The sequence below is a fragment of the Bactrocera oleae genome, chromosome 3, assembly GCF_042242935.1.
Source record: "Bactrocera oleae isolate idBacOlea1 chromosome 3, idBacOlea1, whole genome shotgun sequence".
Taxonomy (NCBI): domain Eukaryota; kingdom Metazoa; phylum Arthropoda; class Insecta; order Diptera; family Tephritidae; genus Bactrocera; species Bactrocera oleae.
The window spans coordinates 83,443,561-83,459,997 of record NC_091537.1 but is presented as its reverse complement, the minus strand read 5'-3'; the positions used below and the strand labels follow the sequence as shown (position 1 = coordinate 83,459,997).

General features: G+C 36.9%; 1 protein-coding gene across 7 annotated transcripts in view; it reads right to left on the bottom strand.

The window, feature by feature from the left end:
* The window catches only part of Nlg2 (Neuroligin 2), a 79,864-nt gene that overhangs the window by 8,819 nt on the left and 54,608 nt on the right, over positions 1-16,437 (bottom strand). For 5 of the 7 annotated variants that reach the window (XM_036370538.2, XM_036370537.2, XM_036370544.2 and 2 more), the window contains 2 exons: positions 4,384-7,249; positions 1,652-1,884 (listed from right to left, as the gene is read on the bottom strand). In XM_036370538.2, coding sequence (XP_036226431.2) covers positions 1,652-1,884; positions 4,384-6,587 — 2,437 coding nt within the window. In that variant the 5' untranslated portion in view covers positions 6,588-7,249. Of the gene's footprint in view, positions 1-1,651; positions 1,885-4,383; positions 7,250-7,410; positions 7,536-16,437 lie in introns of those variants that run through there. The other 2 variants (XM_036370540.2, XM_070107067.1) reach the window with 2 other exon arrangements.

The following is a 16,437-nucleotide window of genomic DNA, read 5'->3' as shown; positions in this document are numbered from 1 at the left end:
GCAGTCTGGGTCAAATTTGATCAGCTGGTATGTACGAATTTCCCAAGTCAAAATTTATTTGAGCACTTTTTTGAGCTTATGTCTAGCCCGATTACGCCTATTTCAGTTTATTGCTTAATTTTCGTTCTCCAATATTACATATTAACATTACAGTCGTACGAAAAATGTATCAAATGTTCATCGAAATCACTGTACGTTACTTATGCCTAGGTAAATGTAGTGGACTGGATCTCGTATTTAAAATTCTTGATACATATTTTCGATTTAATTTGGGGTAGGGGTAGGTAGAGTGGCTATCTGACGACGCACCTAGGCCTATAGGAGGCCTATTGTGATACCACCGGGACTAATGTTCCCTCACTCTATTGTCGTCTCTCTGAAGCAACATGTGCTTCTGAGCAACTTCCGATACGCCGTCTAGGAATCCTCGACCGATAGTTGCGATACTTTTCCTGTATAGAATCTTACATCGCATAGAGGATGTTTTACAGTTTCCTCTGCTTCTACCTCCTGACAGCTTCTGCAATAGTCGGTTTAAGGTACACCTAGCCTGTCTACCAATTCGACAGTGACCTGTTAGTACTCCTACCAGAGTCCTTATATCATTCCTTTTGAATTTTAATAGGCGTGAGTGGATCATGTTCGATTCCTGCCACGGTTGCCTGCTAGTTGAGCAAGTCAGTGATTGACTCCACGTTTACAAGTTGCTACAGGCATAAAAATTCCCTCTTTTTCAGAGGCTAATTGTAGAGAGATGTCCTGTTTAGGCTGGTTCATCTGCTTCGCGGTTACCAGGTATATCACTATGCCCTGGAATCCATTGTACGTTTATCGTGAAGTAGGATGTTAAATCCTCTAATAGATCAAGACATTCTTTAACTATCTCTGATGAAACCATAGGAGACTTCAATGATTTCAAAGCCGTTTGGCTATTCGTATGTACATATATAATATATGCTCCTTGTTGTGAGCACACTTTTTGTCAGAACAACAAGGCTTTCTTTGATTGCTCTACTCTCCGCTTGGAAGACACTGCAGTAGTCTGGTAACCGGAAGGCGATTTTGGTATCTAATTTTGCCGAAAAGACACCACCTGCATATAAATTACTGATATGTAATATAATCTTATAACTTCTGTTAGATCAATTCGAATAAAGACTAGACCTCACTCTTACAAATTGTATTCTTCTGTACGGCATCTTCAGGAAATTCGGTATAAATGTGACTTGGATAAAAGCACCCTAATAAAAAAATTTGTAATAGATTAAGGAGAGTAAAGACACTCACTGACTCTCACCATACTTTTACATACGACTTTTCTGAATTATCGCAGAACATTTAGTCTTGCAGCATATAATTTTCAGTAACGAAAAAATTTTTAGCTTTCTTACTTCATAGCATGTGATTTATTAACATTTTATTTATTTTAACACGCTGTTTGTCGCTAGGGTATTATCACTTCCACAATGCTTGCAGTAATTGCAATAACAAACTGCAATGCACTACGGAATTGATGACGCCATAGCGTTTTGCGCATCAATATTATGTCTTTAACTATTATTATTATTATTATCAGCATTAATTTAAACTATTATCGCATAAATTGTATATACTTCATATAATAATCATATTTTATATCATTTTTACTTACGTCTTTTGCGTCGATTTTCATATGGAACATAAATATTTAAGTATAAACAGTCTTCCGATTGATTGCTGAGTAACGGCAGCAGACGTCGCAATTGCGCCAAACGTGCCCGCGGCACTTCTAGCAATGCCTCAGGGCCATTGGGCGGTATGGGCACCGTTTGTGGGCATACGGCCGAGAAGCGATCAGCATTTCTGACATTCTTCCAAGTGGATGGCGTGATGGGTGGCATGAATCTGAAAATAGTGTGTAATGAAAGAGAAATTATTTTTAATAGTATAGGCAATTCTTTGCGTAAATAAAAAAATGTACTTTAAAATTACATTAATAACAATTAATTTCATACATTAACCTATATTAAATAAAATATACCTGATATCTACATTAGAATATGATTATATTTAAGGAATGTTCTGGAATTTCGAAACATTAACAAAACAATATTTTTGAAGCAAATGCTGTTGAATCTATTGAAGTCGATATTTTATTGAGACCTGAAAGCGACTTTTCAGATATTTAAGCTTATCCTTAGGGATTAGAAGATCTGTGATTCTAAATAAAAGGTAACATATATAGCATTGAATTTTAATACAAAATGGCTAAGAGTACAGTAAGACCCCGTAGAATATGTTCCATCAAAGTAGAGCGTAATGCGAATTAGTGCGGGGCTAGCTTATTGGTGTTTCCAATTCTTCTGTTTCTGCTTTTTTGACAAGAAGGCATTGAGTTTGTTGATAAGTGAATAAAGCATCTATGATATCTTAAAAGAGATGGGGTATCTTGTTTTTGAACTCATGTCAAAATTTGGTTCACGTAAAATAAATTGGTTCATAATTTAAATTATAGTGGTAAAACTCCTTTTTGCAAACGCCATCGAAAGTTTTTTTTGAACTTCTTCGAAATCACTTCTGTCAATGTTTTTATTTGCTGCTTGCTCAGCTAATTCCTGGGTTCATCATTAGAAAGACTAGTTGCTATTTATTGAACTAATTTTTCGACACATTTACTCCATATAAACCGGCTTATTTTGCTAATTCCACTATTTCTATCACTCTGCTATCCAGATCACTCTGCTATTCATTTCGACAGAGTGTTTAATGTCTTCGGTCTTAATTAAAACTGACCAATTGTGCTTCTATTTTCCTTGAAAAATATTTATGTTTTCTCATTTCAGGATAGGTCTATGTTTTCTACAGCTATTGTGGTATTGTAGTTTTTCCAAAATTCTCTAATTGTTTGTGTATTTTCTAAATCTATCCGCAGTCCCCGGATTGAATTACCACTAAACCGAATCAGCGTTATGCCGGGTCTCACTGTATATGTTTGCTTATTGTTAGGTGTCATGATATTAATGTTTCTAAAAATTCTACACAAGTTAGAACTTGAGTATCTTTGTCAATATAAGTATTGGTGCCTATTGAGATACGAGTATCTGACCAAAGAGAAGACAACTATTACTATTTGTTTTGGTATATAAAATTATTTATTAACATAAGGATGTCATGTTATAGTTTTAATCCACGGCTACTTCTCATATCACAGTTATGTCAGATTATTTTACATTTACATTAAATAATCAATGAAATGATAGTCAATGAGGATAACGGAATAAAACTTAGCCCAAACAGTGTTTTCAAGTTGTGGCACGTCCCATGTGAAAATACATTTTTAAGCCCCCGGATATCGGTTACGAGAACTTCAGTGCCTATAGCTAACTATATATCGAAAATATCGGTAAATTTCTAAAATACCTATAATTATGAAATTAAGAGTGTTTTTTGCATATAAAGTGCTCTGGTATCAAAAATGGATAAAATCCGGTGCTCCCATAAACTTAATGCCAATATTTGAGTTATTTTAACGAAATTCAGTTATCTTGGAGATACTGTAGTTCGTGCCATAAATGGACGAAATCGATCGATGAATAACCCAAGCACCCATATAATACATATAATGACCCTCGCCAAATATTTCGGTCAATGTGTGAGTTTTCTTAACAAAAATGCAGAGAAATATGCTCTCGAGTATACTAGAGTTCCTTAACACCATTATACCCGATGTAGTAATTTTCGACTTTCCAGCTGATCTTAACTTTTTATGTTAGTCAATATGTGTGATATTATAATTATATTACAGGAAAATGGTTTCTAGACTACAACATGTGTTAGCGTCAAAAAATAATGAAATCGGTTCAGACCTTGTTCTAGCCTGTCGATCCGTCCGTCCATCTGTATATACGCGAACTAGCTCTTGAGTTTTTGAGATATAGGTCTGAAATTTTGCACACGTTCTTTTTTCTCCAAGAAACTACTCATTTGTCGGAATCGCCGATATCAGACCACTATAGCATATAACCGCCATACAAACTGAACGATCGGAATCAAGTGCTTGTATGGTAAGATATCTTTCATTTTACAAGATATCTTTATGAAATTTGAAAAAAATTATTATCCAAGGCAAGGTTACAAACTCAGAACATATTGTTCAGATCGGTTCACTATAGCATATAGCTGTCATACAAACTGACCATTCAAAATTAAGATAAAGTTATTTTTGTACCCTATTATGCTATAAGAAATGAACCTGTGAAGGGTATTAAAGCTTCGGCCGAAGTTGCGATTTTTCTCGCTTATAATTAATTTTTTTACAATATTTTTTTTTTTTAGCAATTTTAAAGCAAATTTAGCAAATATTTTAAACAAATTTACAATTAAAATTAGTTCTCTGCCACTCACCTTAAGCTACCGACTGGCGGCGAGGCATACGGTATACCCAAGTAGGCTTCAACCATTGGACTCGAACGCACCACAATGCCGCGCAGCAGACCGTACTTCGTCTTCACCGTATTCGCGCTAAACTTGACGCTGCCGTGAAAACACTCAGTGCCATGCCACAAGGAAGATAACAAAATCAACACAGTGAGTGAGCGATGTAACAACGGTAATGAGCGACACTGCCAACGCCAGCGGCCGACATGAAAGTAATTCGTAATAATAAAATGAAAGTGACAAAAACATTGCAACAACAGCGTTGTGGTGATGCGCAGTGCGAAACTGCAAGTGATATTTGCTACTTTTTTTGCCTCCGCTTGTTGTTGTATTTTTTGTTGTAGCTGTAGCAGCTGTGTTTGTTTTTTTTGTTGTGGCTGCAGTTGCTTTGGTTGTTGGTGCTTTTGTTGCAGCTGCAGCTGCTGTTGTTGTGTTGGCTGGCACTTGAGTTGCGTCTGTGGTTGCGGTTGGGCGCGCATATATGTCTGTGGTCGAGTTGGAGGCTGCGAGGCGAGTAGTGTTGGTGATTGCGACAATGTGTGGCTGTCTAACGGTAGTTGTGTCTGTGCTTGTGACTGCGCTTGTGCGTGCTTAGTTTGTGGCGTCAACTGCAGCGGCTGTGAGGGTGTTGTCAGTGACACTTCAGACACTCGCGCTGATGGCGTATTTGTTGTTTTTATTGCTTTTAGCTTCAACATGTGCTTGCTACGCGCTAAGCGACAGCCGACAACAGCCGCTGCAATGACGCTTCTTCGGCAGTTTTGTAAACGCTTATGAAATACACTTGATTGTTGCTTAGGAATTTGTAGAAATCTCTTTAATGATATCAGTCTTATAATGCAAATTCCTTGTATTACTAGTAGTTGTATGTGTAAGTGCGATAAATAGCTAAAGCTGACGCTGTCACTGTCACTACGCACACAACAACTATGTTTCTTCGATGAGCTATGGCGGCGACTGCGGCTTCTGCTTCGTCTTCGTTTTCTACTGTTATATGCTTTTTTGATTGCTGCTGCATTGATCGTTGTGTTTGTGTGTATGCGTGTGCGCGCGCTGTTGGTGTAAATGAGTTTAGTTGATAGTGCGGGCGAATTCGGTAGATTAGTTTTTGATTTCAGTGCTAGTGTTGTTGTTGATTTTTCTGCAATTGAAGCTGTTGTTGTTGTAGCTTCTGATAATGTTGCTGTTTTCCCAACTTCTACAGCTGTTGTTGTTGTAGCTGCTGTTAATTTTGCTGTTGTTGTTGCAGCTGCCAATATTGTTGTTGTTGTTGCTGTTGCTGCTACATCTGTTGTTGTAATGTTTGATATTGCTGTTGCTGCTGCTACATCTGTTGTTCTAATGTTTATTGTTGTTGTTGTTGCAGCTGCCAATATTGTTGTTGCTGTAATTGCTGCTACTTCTGTTGTTTTAGTTGTTTTTGCTGTTGCAGTTTTTGTTTTTCCTGTTATTTCTGTATTTGCACTCCGCGTTGCAGCAATTTGCATGGTAATGAAGCAGCCGGCAACACGCTCGAAAATCAAACATTTCACCAACAGTAAACTGGCGACTAAATGCTGCTGCAACAACAAGCACAAAAGCAATAACATTGCATGCAATTTGCGCCACTTACTGCCCTTATGTTTTTCTTCACAATCATGGTTGTTGTAGTTGCCCTCCGCTGTGTGCTGATTGCTCTTCGTGTTGCTCGATATTCGGTCACAGCTGCCACGGTGACTGATTGGTTTTACAAACACCAAGTCATGGCAGTTGATTTGGGGGACGATGTTTGATTTAAGCACACCAACGCTATAGCTACACTTGCTGCAGTTTGTTAAGCTGCTGGCGCTACATGGCGTATACGCAATATGGCTTGTGTGCTTGGTACTACCTGAGGTATACGCAACCTCTGCTGATTTTGGTTGACTTGTGCTTGCTGTTGTTGTTGTGGTTGTGGGTGAACTTGTGCCTTTGTTTGTTGTTGTTGTTGTCTGACTAGTGCTACCGCTTGTTGTTGTTGTATTTATAATTGCCACTCTTCTGGCACTACCTTTGCTGCCGCCACTTCCTTTGCTGTGTCTACATGACGTATACGCAACATCAATTGCAGCTGTTTGTTCGTCGTTGGCTCTGCTTTCTATTCTGTCTTCGCTCTTGCTGCCGCCGGCCGTAAAGTAATTAAGTATAAGCATACAGTATATACGCAAGAGATTAAAGTAAATATTTAGTTGTCTGATAGCCGATCGCCGGTCAGCGTTGTATCGTACCGTAGCTGTAGCGTTAAACGGCAACAGCCAATATGCCAGCGCAAGTTGGCGCCACAACCATTGTCGACGCCGCTGCCACAACCAAGTCCAACGCCAGTAGCACAATTCCACTGTGTGGCTGGTGGTGGTACCGTTATTGCCGTTATTGTTGCTGGTGTTGTTGCAATTACTGTTGTTTTTGTTTTTGTTGTTGTTAATGCTTGTGCCACAGCAACGGCTGTGCGTAATTGTTGAAGCTGCCGCGGTCGCCGCGGTCAAGTCAACTTCATTTTCACCGTTGTCGTGTGTAATGTCAACTTCGTGCGTCGCGCCTTTAACGACATGCTGTCGCCGCGATACTTTGATTTCAAATATTATATAATTTATGCAGTGCGTTCGTTGCGTTCAAAAAATTTTAATATTAAATTTTTAGAATTTTCTTGCTTTGTGTCCTTTGTGTTGTTGTTTTTTTTTCAGTTGGCTTTCCGCTGTTTCCGTTTCGCTGTTGCTGCGTAATTACGATACTCGTCCGTTGGCAATACTTTTAGTTCAAAATTATTTTCGTTGTGATTTAGTTGTGTTGTTACTGTCTTTTTGTTGTGTTGTTACTGCAAATTGAAAGCGAAAATGAGGGGAGAAGTTATTAGTATAAAACCCGTTGCACTTAATTAAAGAACTTTTTAGTACGCTTTGTTGTTGTTTTATTTTAATTTCAATTTTTTATTTTTTTTATTTTTTTTTTTATTTTTTTTTTGTGGCATTTATTTACGCTGCTATTCGCAAGACTAAAGCTAGTTGCGTGTATATGTATGTGTGTAATGTGTATTGCAATTGTTGTTGGTTGTCTATGTTGTTGATGACACCTTCTCGGCAGCGAGTTTGAGTGCAGACTGTGCGACCGAGATTAGTTGCACCAGCTTAAGTAGCCTCGGCAGCGGCATTTTGGTCGGCATGCGACCGCATAATAGTGCCGTAGCCATCAGCAATGTTTTTAGTTGTGTGCATAATGCAAGACGGTAAGTAATGGGCATATATTATGGGGTGCTGAGCGTAGTTGTGGGAACATGTGGATGTACAAACTATTATACTTATATATATATTTAAGTAGTTGAAGATTTGCATACTTATGTACTTATATACGCAGTACATGCTTACAGAAATGAAAAAATAAAGAACTTTTTGATGGGTCAGTTGCTAGGGTAGCTTTTATAGCATATATAAAAGTCTGATTGGAACAATTTATTCAGAGATTGTACCGTAATTTTTGACAGTAACGCATGCCAAATTTAGTGTAGATATCTTGTTAAAGGTAAAAAGTTTTCAATACAAGGTCTTAATTTTGATTGATCGGTTTGTATGGCAGCTATACGCTATAGTGGTCCGATCTCAGCACTCTATACGGAAATTGTACCATTGCCTTAGGCAATAAACCATGCTAAATTTCGTGCAGATATCTTGTCAAATTAATAAGTTTTCAATACAAGGACTTGATTTTGATAGATCAGTTTATATGGCAGCTATACGCTATAGTCGTCCCGATATCAGTGTTTCCGACAAATGAGCAGCTTTTTGGTGAGAAAAAGACGTGTGCAAAATTTGCGATCGATTTTTCATAAACTGTAGTACTAGTTCGCGTATTTACAGACGAATGGACGGGCAGCCAGACGCACATGGCTAAATCTACTGAGTTCAGCACGCTGATCTATTATATATACATATTATGGGGTCTCCAACGTTTCCTGCTGTGTGTTACACACTTCGTGGCACATTTAGTATAACCTGTTTAGGGTATTAAAATGCTTACACACAAACTTCTTCAAATGCTTACTTACACACTTACATACGCATGAACGTCCAAAGTTAGTAACTTATATATTTACATACACACACACTTACACGAGGCACACTCAAACACTCAAACACATAAACTCAATACTTATATAGGTACATCAACAGCACTTGCGCTTTGCCATGCAAATTCGCTCTTGGTAAGCTTTGTGCGCGTGCTTAGCAGCTTCGCAGTATATGCTCGGGTTTCTAACTGTGCTCTTAATTAAAACAAATAGTTCATTTGTCTACACAAATTGGCATTAGAAATCGTCTATAAGTTGGGGGTATTTTGAAAATGCGTTAAGCTAAATTAGAAACAACAAAGGTGCGCCTAAAAGTATGCTACAACTGCACTGCCGTCGTAACTGCTTTTAGGCGCTTACTGAATAATTTTTGCAAAAACATTTGTGAAGGAAGGGCTGGAGTTACGCAATAGTTTGGCTGGTGTGCGATTTATATAATCTCAACATTAACCGTTGTTTGGTAAAACAAAAAACACTGAATATTTAGGGTTGGGGTAACTTTTCAAGGTTTTGCCGAAGAAGCAATGTTGTATTTGGCAATAAAGTTGATCGTAGATATATGCTATGCTCGGAACAATAACGCAAAGAACAATTGCCTTGATAGCTTTGTCAAATGTAACGAACCTAAACAGCCTTCTTACCAAAAAATAATCACAAATAATTATTTAAAATGATATTAAATACTAAATGGCGGCTGAATAAAAAAATATCCTCGCGGTTGTTAAATATATGCTATTTATTCTCAATACTTAGAATTTTAGGTAATACAGCAGACTGACATTCAAAGCTGTCCAAGTGAGATCCTTTCTTGGAACCCACATTTTGAATAAACTGAGCCACTCTTAAACTAGATACAGTATTTTAGACGTGTGTGGTCTAGAAGACAGTCCGTAAAGTAAAGGGTAGAACTTCAATTGTAGGAAATATTTCTGGAAAATCTTTTTTTTTTTTGTTTTTTAGATCATCCTAAAAATAAGTCTGTTATCACAGCAAGTCGAAAAATGCGATCGAGTAGGTCAGTAAGATATGCTGTTTCTGGAACAGATGAACAGATATAATAGCACTGTTCTAGCATATTAAAAAAATTCTCAGAATTATTGAAGATAATATTCTTGGTCCTACTATCAATAAAGTCAGCCTACACTACGAAACTTCTGCTATTTCATAGACTTTGTCGAGGCGTGAAGCATAGCTTGCTCCAGTATTAGATACCAACATAAAACATACACGAAGCTACATGGCTGGCTTCGGATTGAAAAACTGGAAACTAAATTGATCGTAGTTCGATGGGAATGGTAAGTTTCGTTAAATGAGCTCATCGAATTTACAGAGAAAATCCTTTAAATATTAGCTGAATTGCTTTAAAACTATATACTTGTATAGTACCAAGATTGTTCGTTCAGTATAACTGTTGGATCCAAAAAAAAATCTCTCCCAGCAGCGATATAAAAAAAGGCTCAAAATAGGTATCTTACTGCACTTCGTAGACAGTTGTTTAGTTCGTTATAAGAGAGTATAGAAAAATTTTGCCATAAACACCATGATTATCAGAAAGATTTTCTCGAGGTATCATTGAAATTTCATACAGAGTCCGAGAGAGATGGTTTCTCGAGAGGTGTCTTTTCGAAAATGTACAATCTAGAGACCCATTTTAGTTCGTCACAAAGTTTTTAATACTTAGAAATGAACGTCGGACTACATATAAAGTATATAAATGATCAGCGTAACAAGCTGAGTCGATTTCGAAATGTTTATCTGTTCGTCCGTCTGTATACCATATACGCGAATTACTTGTAGTCTCTCAGTTATTGATATGATATTTCGATCTGAAATTTTGCTTACCTCCTTTTCTTCCTAAGAAGCTGCTTATTAGTCAAAATCGCTGATATCGGATCACTAAAGAATATAGCTGCCATACAAACTGAACGATCGGAATAAAGTGTTTGTATGGAAAACTTTTTTACTTGATAATAAATTAGGTATTTATGATATCGAATGATGGTATAGGTTACTGTTCAAATCAATTCTACAATTTCCAAAAAAATTGTTCAGATCGAACCACTATAGCATATAGCTAAGAAAAAATTAGAATAGGGTGCTTTTAATGATTTTCGACATTTAAATATGAATACAAAATTTAAATTTTCTTCACATACGGAAACCCAGCACAATTGTTTATTGGGTAACCCAGCATGTTTGCCATGCTATGCAGTTTATAACTGTATTTTTGTATGTATGTGTATATGCGTAAGTGTGCATATCGAAAAATCCATCTTCATTCATTTCATAAAAGGCCATAAAAGCTGATAAAATTGCTGGCGACATTTTTGAAGAAAAGCGCACGCACGCACACACACACACACAGCCTCAAACAGAACAAGAACAACAGCAACAACAAAAGTAGACACAAATGTCATTCATGTTTGTGCATAAATATTACAGCACTAGGAAATGCAAACATTTCCGTTTTACGTTAGAGAAAAGTGATTGCGCACAAACTACTTATACGCACGTACAAATGCACAAACCCACACATATATACTCATGCATATGTTGGAAAAATAAAGATACATTTAGTTTCCATTCAACTGCCTTTGCGTTGGTGTGTGTGCTTAATGCAAGTGCTTGCCAAGGTGCATATGTAAATATTGACGTACATATTGTTACAATCATACGCATACACATGTGTGTGTGTGTGAGTATTTGTATTGTATGTGTGCCTATCGTTGGCTGTTTGTGCACCTATTTGAATGATACTCAAATAAAGTGAAATACCTGTCCATCTCAATGTCCATCAGCACGTTTGTTCGCCGCTCAATTGCAACCGTTAGTCGGTGCTTTATTTCATTATAACGAGGGTGGTTGGATAAGCGCAAGGTTTTATGCAGTTTGCGTCTGTAGACCTTAAACAACATTAAGGAGGTAGGCTAGTGTAGAATTTTAAAAAAATCGTTTTTTTTCATATTTTCAAAGTTTAACTATTTAAGAATATGCCTACGAGATGGTTTTTGAAAAATCAAATTATTTGCGGAGATATAGACATTTTACTGACCTGGCCTCCAAAGGTTTTTGCCTGGGTCTAATCGAACAAAAGACTTTACGCGAAACTTTAAATTTGTTGTTCTCAGATCACGATTCTCGAGTTCCACCGGACCTATTTATTTGAAATTTTTAGAGTATTTTCTTTATAGGCCTAGCCTCAGTTGAACTAGCCTCATCCCCAAATTTACCACTATTTTTAAAAAATACGAAAAAATAAAAAAAATGGTAAAAAAAATTGTTTTTCTTTTTCAAAAATGTCGCCATTTCGTAAAATGTTTTTTTTACTTATCATATAATTGCGACAGCATTGCAGATTGATAATCCTTTTTTTGATTTTAGATGACTAGGAGGGTTGAAATCATGGGTATGCTCATGCGCCAATTTTTTGAGACCCCCATTTCATCAGCTGCCATTTTTTTTTTAATTTTTAACTTTTTTTAAAAAAATTTTTTGTACTCCTGTAACACTGATAAAAAATCTTTTTTTAACGAAACTTTAATAATTACCTAAAATTAATGTCTCTAAACTAGAACACCCCCTTAAGACCTAGCTATGAAAATCGCTTGAAAATCGCCGTATTGGCATCAGAGAGATAGCAAATGATCTCAACATATCTTATGGAACCCAACATGTTTTGGTTAATGTTTTGGGTATGAAGCATACCATGTACCAAAAGACTTGATCGAATCTTTTGAAAAACGACGTCGAATAGCGGTCGCAAAAGAAATGCTTGACAACGTAGCTAAGGACCCTACATTCATCAAACGCATTATTACTGGTGACGAGACGTGGGGTTGTGAATATAACGTCGAAACTGTCCAACAATCTAGCGAATGGGGCTCTAAAAATGAGTCGAAACCGAAAAAAAAAATTCGCTGAGAGTACTGAAGGACATTCCAGCCGAGGCTTATAACAAGTAGTCTGGGTCACATTTGATGGTATAAATGGGTTTTATCTTAAAACTGAGCTATAATTAATTCCGTTGTAGTCAGTTTGCCAGGTAGAGTCGCTTATGCCAGCAATAATCGAAGGATTTAAGAGGTTGTGGTTTTAACAGAACAATACAATTTTACTTGACTTGAATTCTTGAACATTTAAATGGTAGCCGGAGACCTGGAAAAAATCATGACATTGTATTAGTTTAAACAGAGTTTTGTAAGTCTGGATGAATGAAAGAGCTATCGAGTTTCCAATAGGCCTACGGAAAACTAAAAAACTGGACTTCCCATGAAAATATTAATTGGAATGTATATACAAGAAGTCTCACTGAAGATTTAGTCCATTCCTAGGTAATCGTTAACCCAAACATTTTCCATTGAGTCCAATGAAGTTAGTAACACCCAGGAGGTAACGTCAGAGTTCCTCGGCTTTCGTGATATCAATCCAAAAATTTGCACACGTTCTTTTCTCTCGTTAGGTGAGCAGAAATCCGCTTAGCTGTATTTTCCTCGCTGCGGTCACCGTCCCTGCTTGGTATCTGGACTAGTTTCCAGAGCAGTTCTTTGCGGTGCGAGCAGACGGCGGCTAACTAAGGCAAAGGTATGTATCTATCCTTCTCTTCATGGAAACTTGCTTCGCATTCTGCCATTGCTAATGCAGTACCTGACAATAGGTATAAAACGCTAGGGGTAGAGGTTTTCTGAAAACAAAACTGAGCATGGAGGTCAATAAGGAAGAAAGTTGAGATGTGATATCAGCCCAAACGTTGATGGGAGAAGTAGCTGCTACCACTGGCGGGCACAGTGAGTTTACTTGCTAACCGGCAACGTAAATAAGCTGCAGCCCATGAAAACCCTCAAAGGCGTTAAATGCCTCAACACTACGGAACAGGAAACTTTCCAACGCTCTCCGGGGGATGCCAAAGTTGCTATGTCGGCAGTAAAGGCCGAGGGCCAAACCCAGTAAATTGAGTTGAAGGCGAAAGCGATCTATCAAGTGGCGATCAAAGCGCAGGAAAGGCTTAGTTGCAAGTCAAGCCGTACAAACGAGAAGGGGGAAATAATGCGTCGCGGCCATAATGCACATCCGCGGACTCGAGACTCGCAAATCGTGAAGGAATTGCAGACAAAAGGTAGCTGTCTATTGCAAGCGAAACAGCAGCGCCGGCTAAACGACTGAAGAACTTGATGTTAATCGGCAAATAGAGGACCTTTCATGGAATTATATTTGAATCAGCTGCCTGAAATGCTCTTTATAATGTGTGGCTTCAGACTGTTAGTTGGAAATTATAAGATAAATTACCTATATTAGCATTTGGATGGCTTCTTTATAAACTAATGAGCAATTAAAGTATAGTCCGAAAGGAATCTAGGGTCAAAATGTCTGAAAATATTTTTATGAAAAAATTCACTGACTAAAGGAATTGCCCTGGTAGATGTGTATATGTATCTATATAAATATATGTATATGTACATATTTGTTTAATGCCCGCATGCTGCTTTGTCTTCGTGGACTATGCTGAAATGGTAGCTTTTAGTAAAGTTAGTTCAAAAAAATTTTAAAATGCAATTTTCCGCACAGAAACGTCTTCACATAACAAATATGGTATATAGATATAAATATACATATGTATGTATATAGATAATATGGTAGATAACTTCGTCGGTCGTTGCGGCGCTGATTTTATGTGTAGATATGTACACATATGTAGAAAAAAGCATCCCTAAAGGACGCTATAACGGAAATCAGCACACAAACGTTTGCCATAAATGCATTTTACTGCCAATACACACACACACACATACATAAAAATATCTGTATATATATAGCGTATGAGTTTGGCATTCAGTTGGGTTATAAATAATAGTGGGAATACTTACGAGATTTGATGGTGCAGTGTGAAGTGTGTGAAGCGTGAGTGGTGCATGTTTGGCATGTGGCAAATGATTTTCCAGTTGATGTCAACCGCAAAAGCCAATGAATATTTGCAATGAGCATAGTTTTTATGTGTACTTAAATGCAAGTATGTGTATATGTGTGTGTGTGAAGTATGCATTTGAGGATCCGCAAATAAAGTTAAATGGACGATATTTATTTACATATGGATAATATATATGTATATTTGTATAGAGTGATAGATATGCATACATATGTACATTCTCAATTACAAAATACACTTGCACACACATCCACAAACACATCTATATAATTTTTAACTACAGCTCAAATCTAAATTAACACTAATTGCTTTTCTGTGCTACCACTATTTACTTATCCTACTTGTTAATCTGCCAGGTAAATATTTTCGGTAATTGTGAATCGAATATTCTATATGCCATTGAGGTTAAAATGAATTCAACATTTTGCCAAGATTGAATGAGTTGGATTTTGCTCAAGCTATGGAAAACACACTTTGCACAGTAAGCGAATGATTCATGCATTATTAAAATTGCAGTCAAGGTGATCACCGAAGTTAAGTATGTTTAGTGCGCCACTTATACTTGCACGGATATAGGTTCGAATCTCGGATAAGTGGTCCAATCTGAACCACTTGTTGTTCGAAGATTGTATTGACATGATTAAATTTCGTGAAGATAATTTTCCATGCAAGGACTTGATTTTTTTCGGTCAGTTTGTATGACAGCTATATGCTAAAGTGGTCCGATCTAAACAAAATGTACTGCGATTGTAGCTAGGGTCCAAAACAACTCGTCGAAATTATAGCTTTTTAAAGTGTCACTCATTAAACATAAATATCATCAGCTTTGATTCATTTGAGAAATTTTTTGACGTTTAAAATTATTTATAGTTTTAAATAAGAAGGCTGTTTGTTGTTTACGAGAATGTAGAAATATGTCAAGCCGTAATGACGGTTGCTATGGTACCGAAATAATTCTTGTAGTTTTAAGAGATACAGAACTGTGGTTAACGATTTTCCTCAAAATATTTATGAATAACACTATAAGATCAGTTAATAAAGAAAATCGCGTTTTTCAAGACCTCGACATTTTTGAAAAAGTCATCAGTTCTTCAAGATCATTTTTGGGTTTCTCTCATCTAACTCATTTACTTTTATTTTCTGATTTCCAGCTGAGCTCTGACTCATTATGCAAATTATTGTACAGTACATTATTTACATATTTATAACTTAAGAGTTAAGAAATCTTGTAAATTTTAGGGGGCATCGCTATGGTTCGAAAATGTGGAACCTGAGTAAAATCTAAAGGGTGATCTTTACAACTCAATTCTTTCTAAAAAAAAAACTGAGATCTTTGATTTAATACGGAATTTCTATAGTTCCAAAAAACAACTTGAATGATATCCAAACGTTGATCTTTGCAACTGAATTCCTTCAAATGAATGTCAGGTCCGTGAGTCTCTTATACTTATATCTCCTGTCATCCTTTTCGATCCTAATCCGATCCTAATAACCTAAAGTAAGTCTATGAACTAGAACCTTAGCAAAGAAATGCAAATAAGGAGGCCAGAGACTCATAAGCCAACTAAGAGCAATATGGAAAAAAGAACACCAGACTTTCGGCACACACAATTCAATTTAGGTTAAGTTGGTAGCTAATTTTAAATTACAAATGGCGTGAGAAGATGCTTAAGCGTTGCGATTAAATGAAAACAAGAAAAGTAATCTATGCGCATACTAATGAAGTTTTTCAAAAGACGCTATCTCTCTACACAAATGCACCAACACAAGCACGCTTCATTTACTCCTGCCAGCCATTACACATACGTCTCTACACACAGGCGATTTATTAAGAAGAAAAGCGTCATGGCAGCAGATACACAGTTTGCTCGGCCGCTTTGTCTAACGTTGGGTACATAAATATTTCTGTTTACACATACAAATGAGTATTTAGTAGCAACAAAGACGTCATGTAGCAATTTATTTGGTAGATTGAGGTCGGCAAAAGGTGGTAACCGTAGTAGAGGAAGTAGGTGCAGAAGAT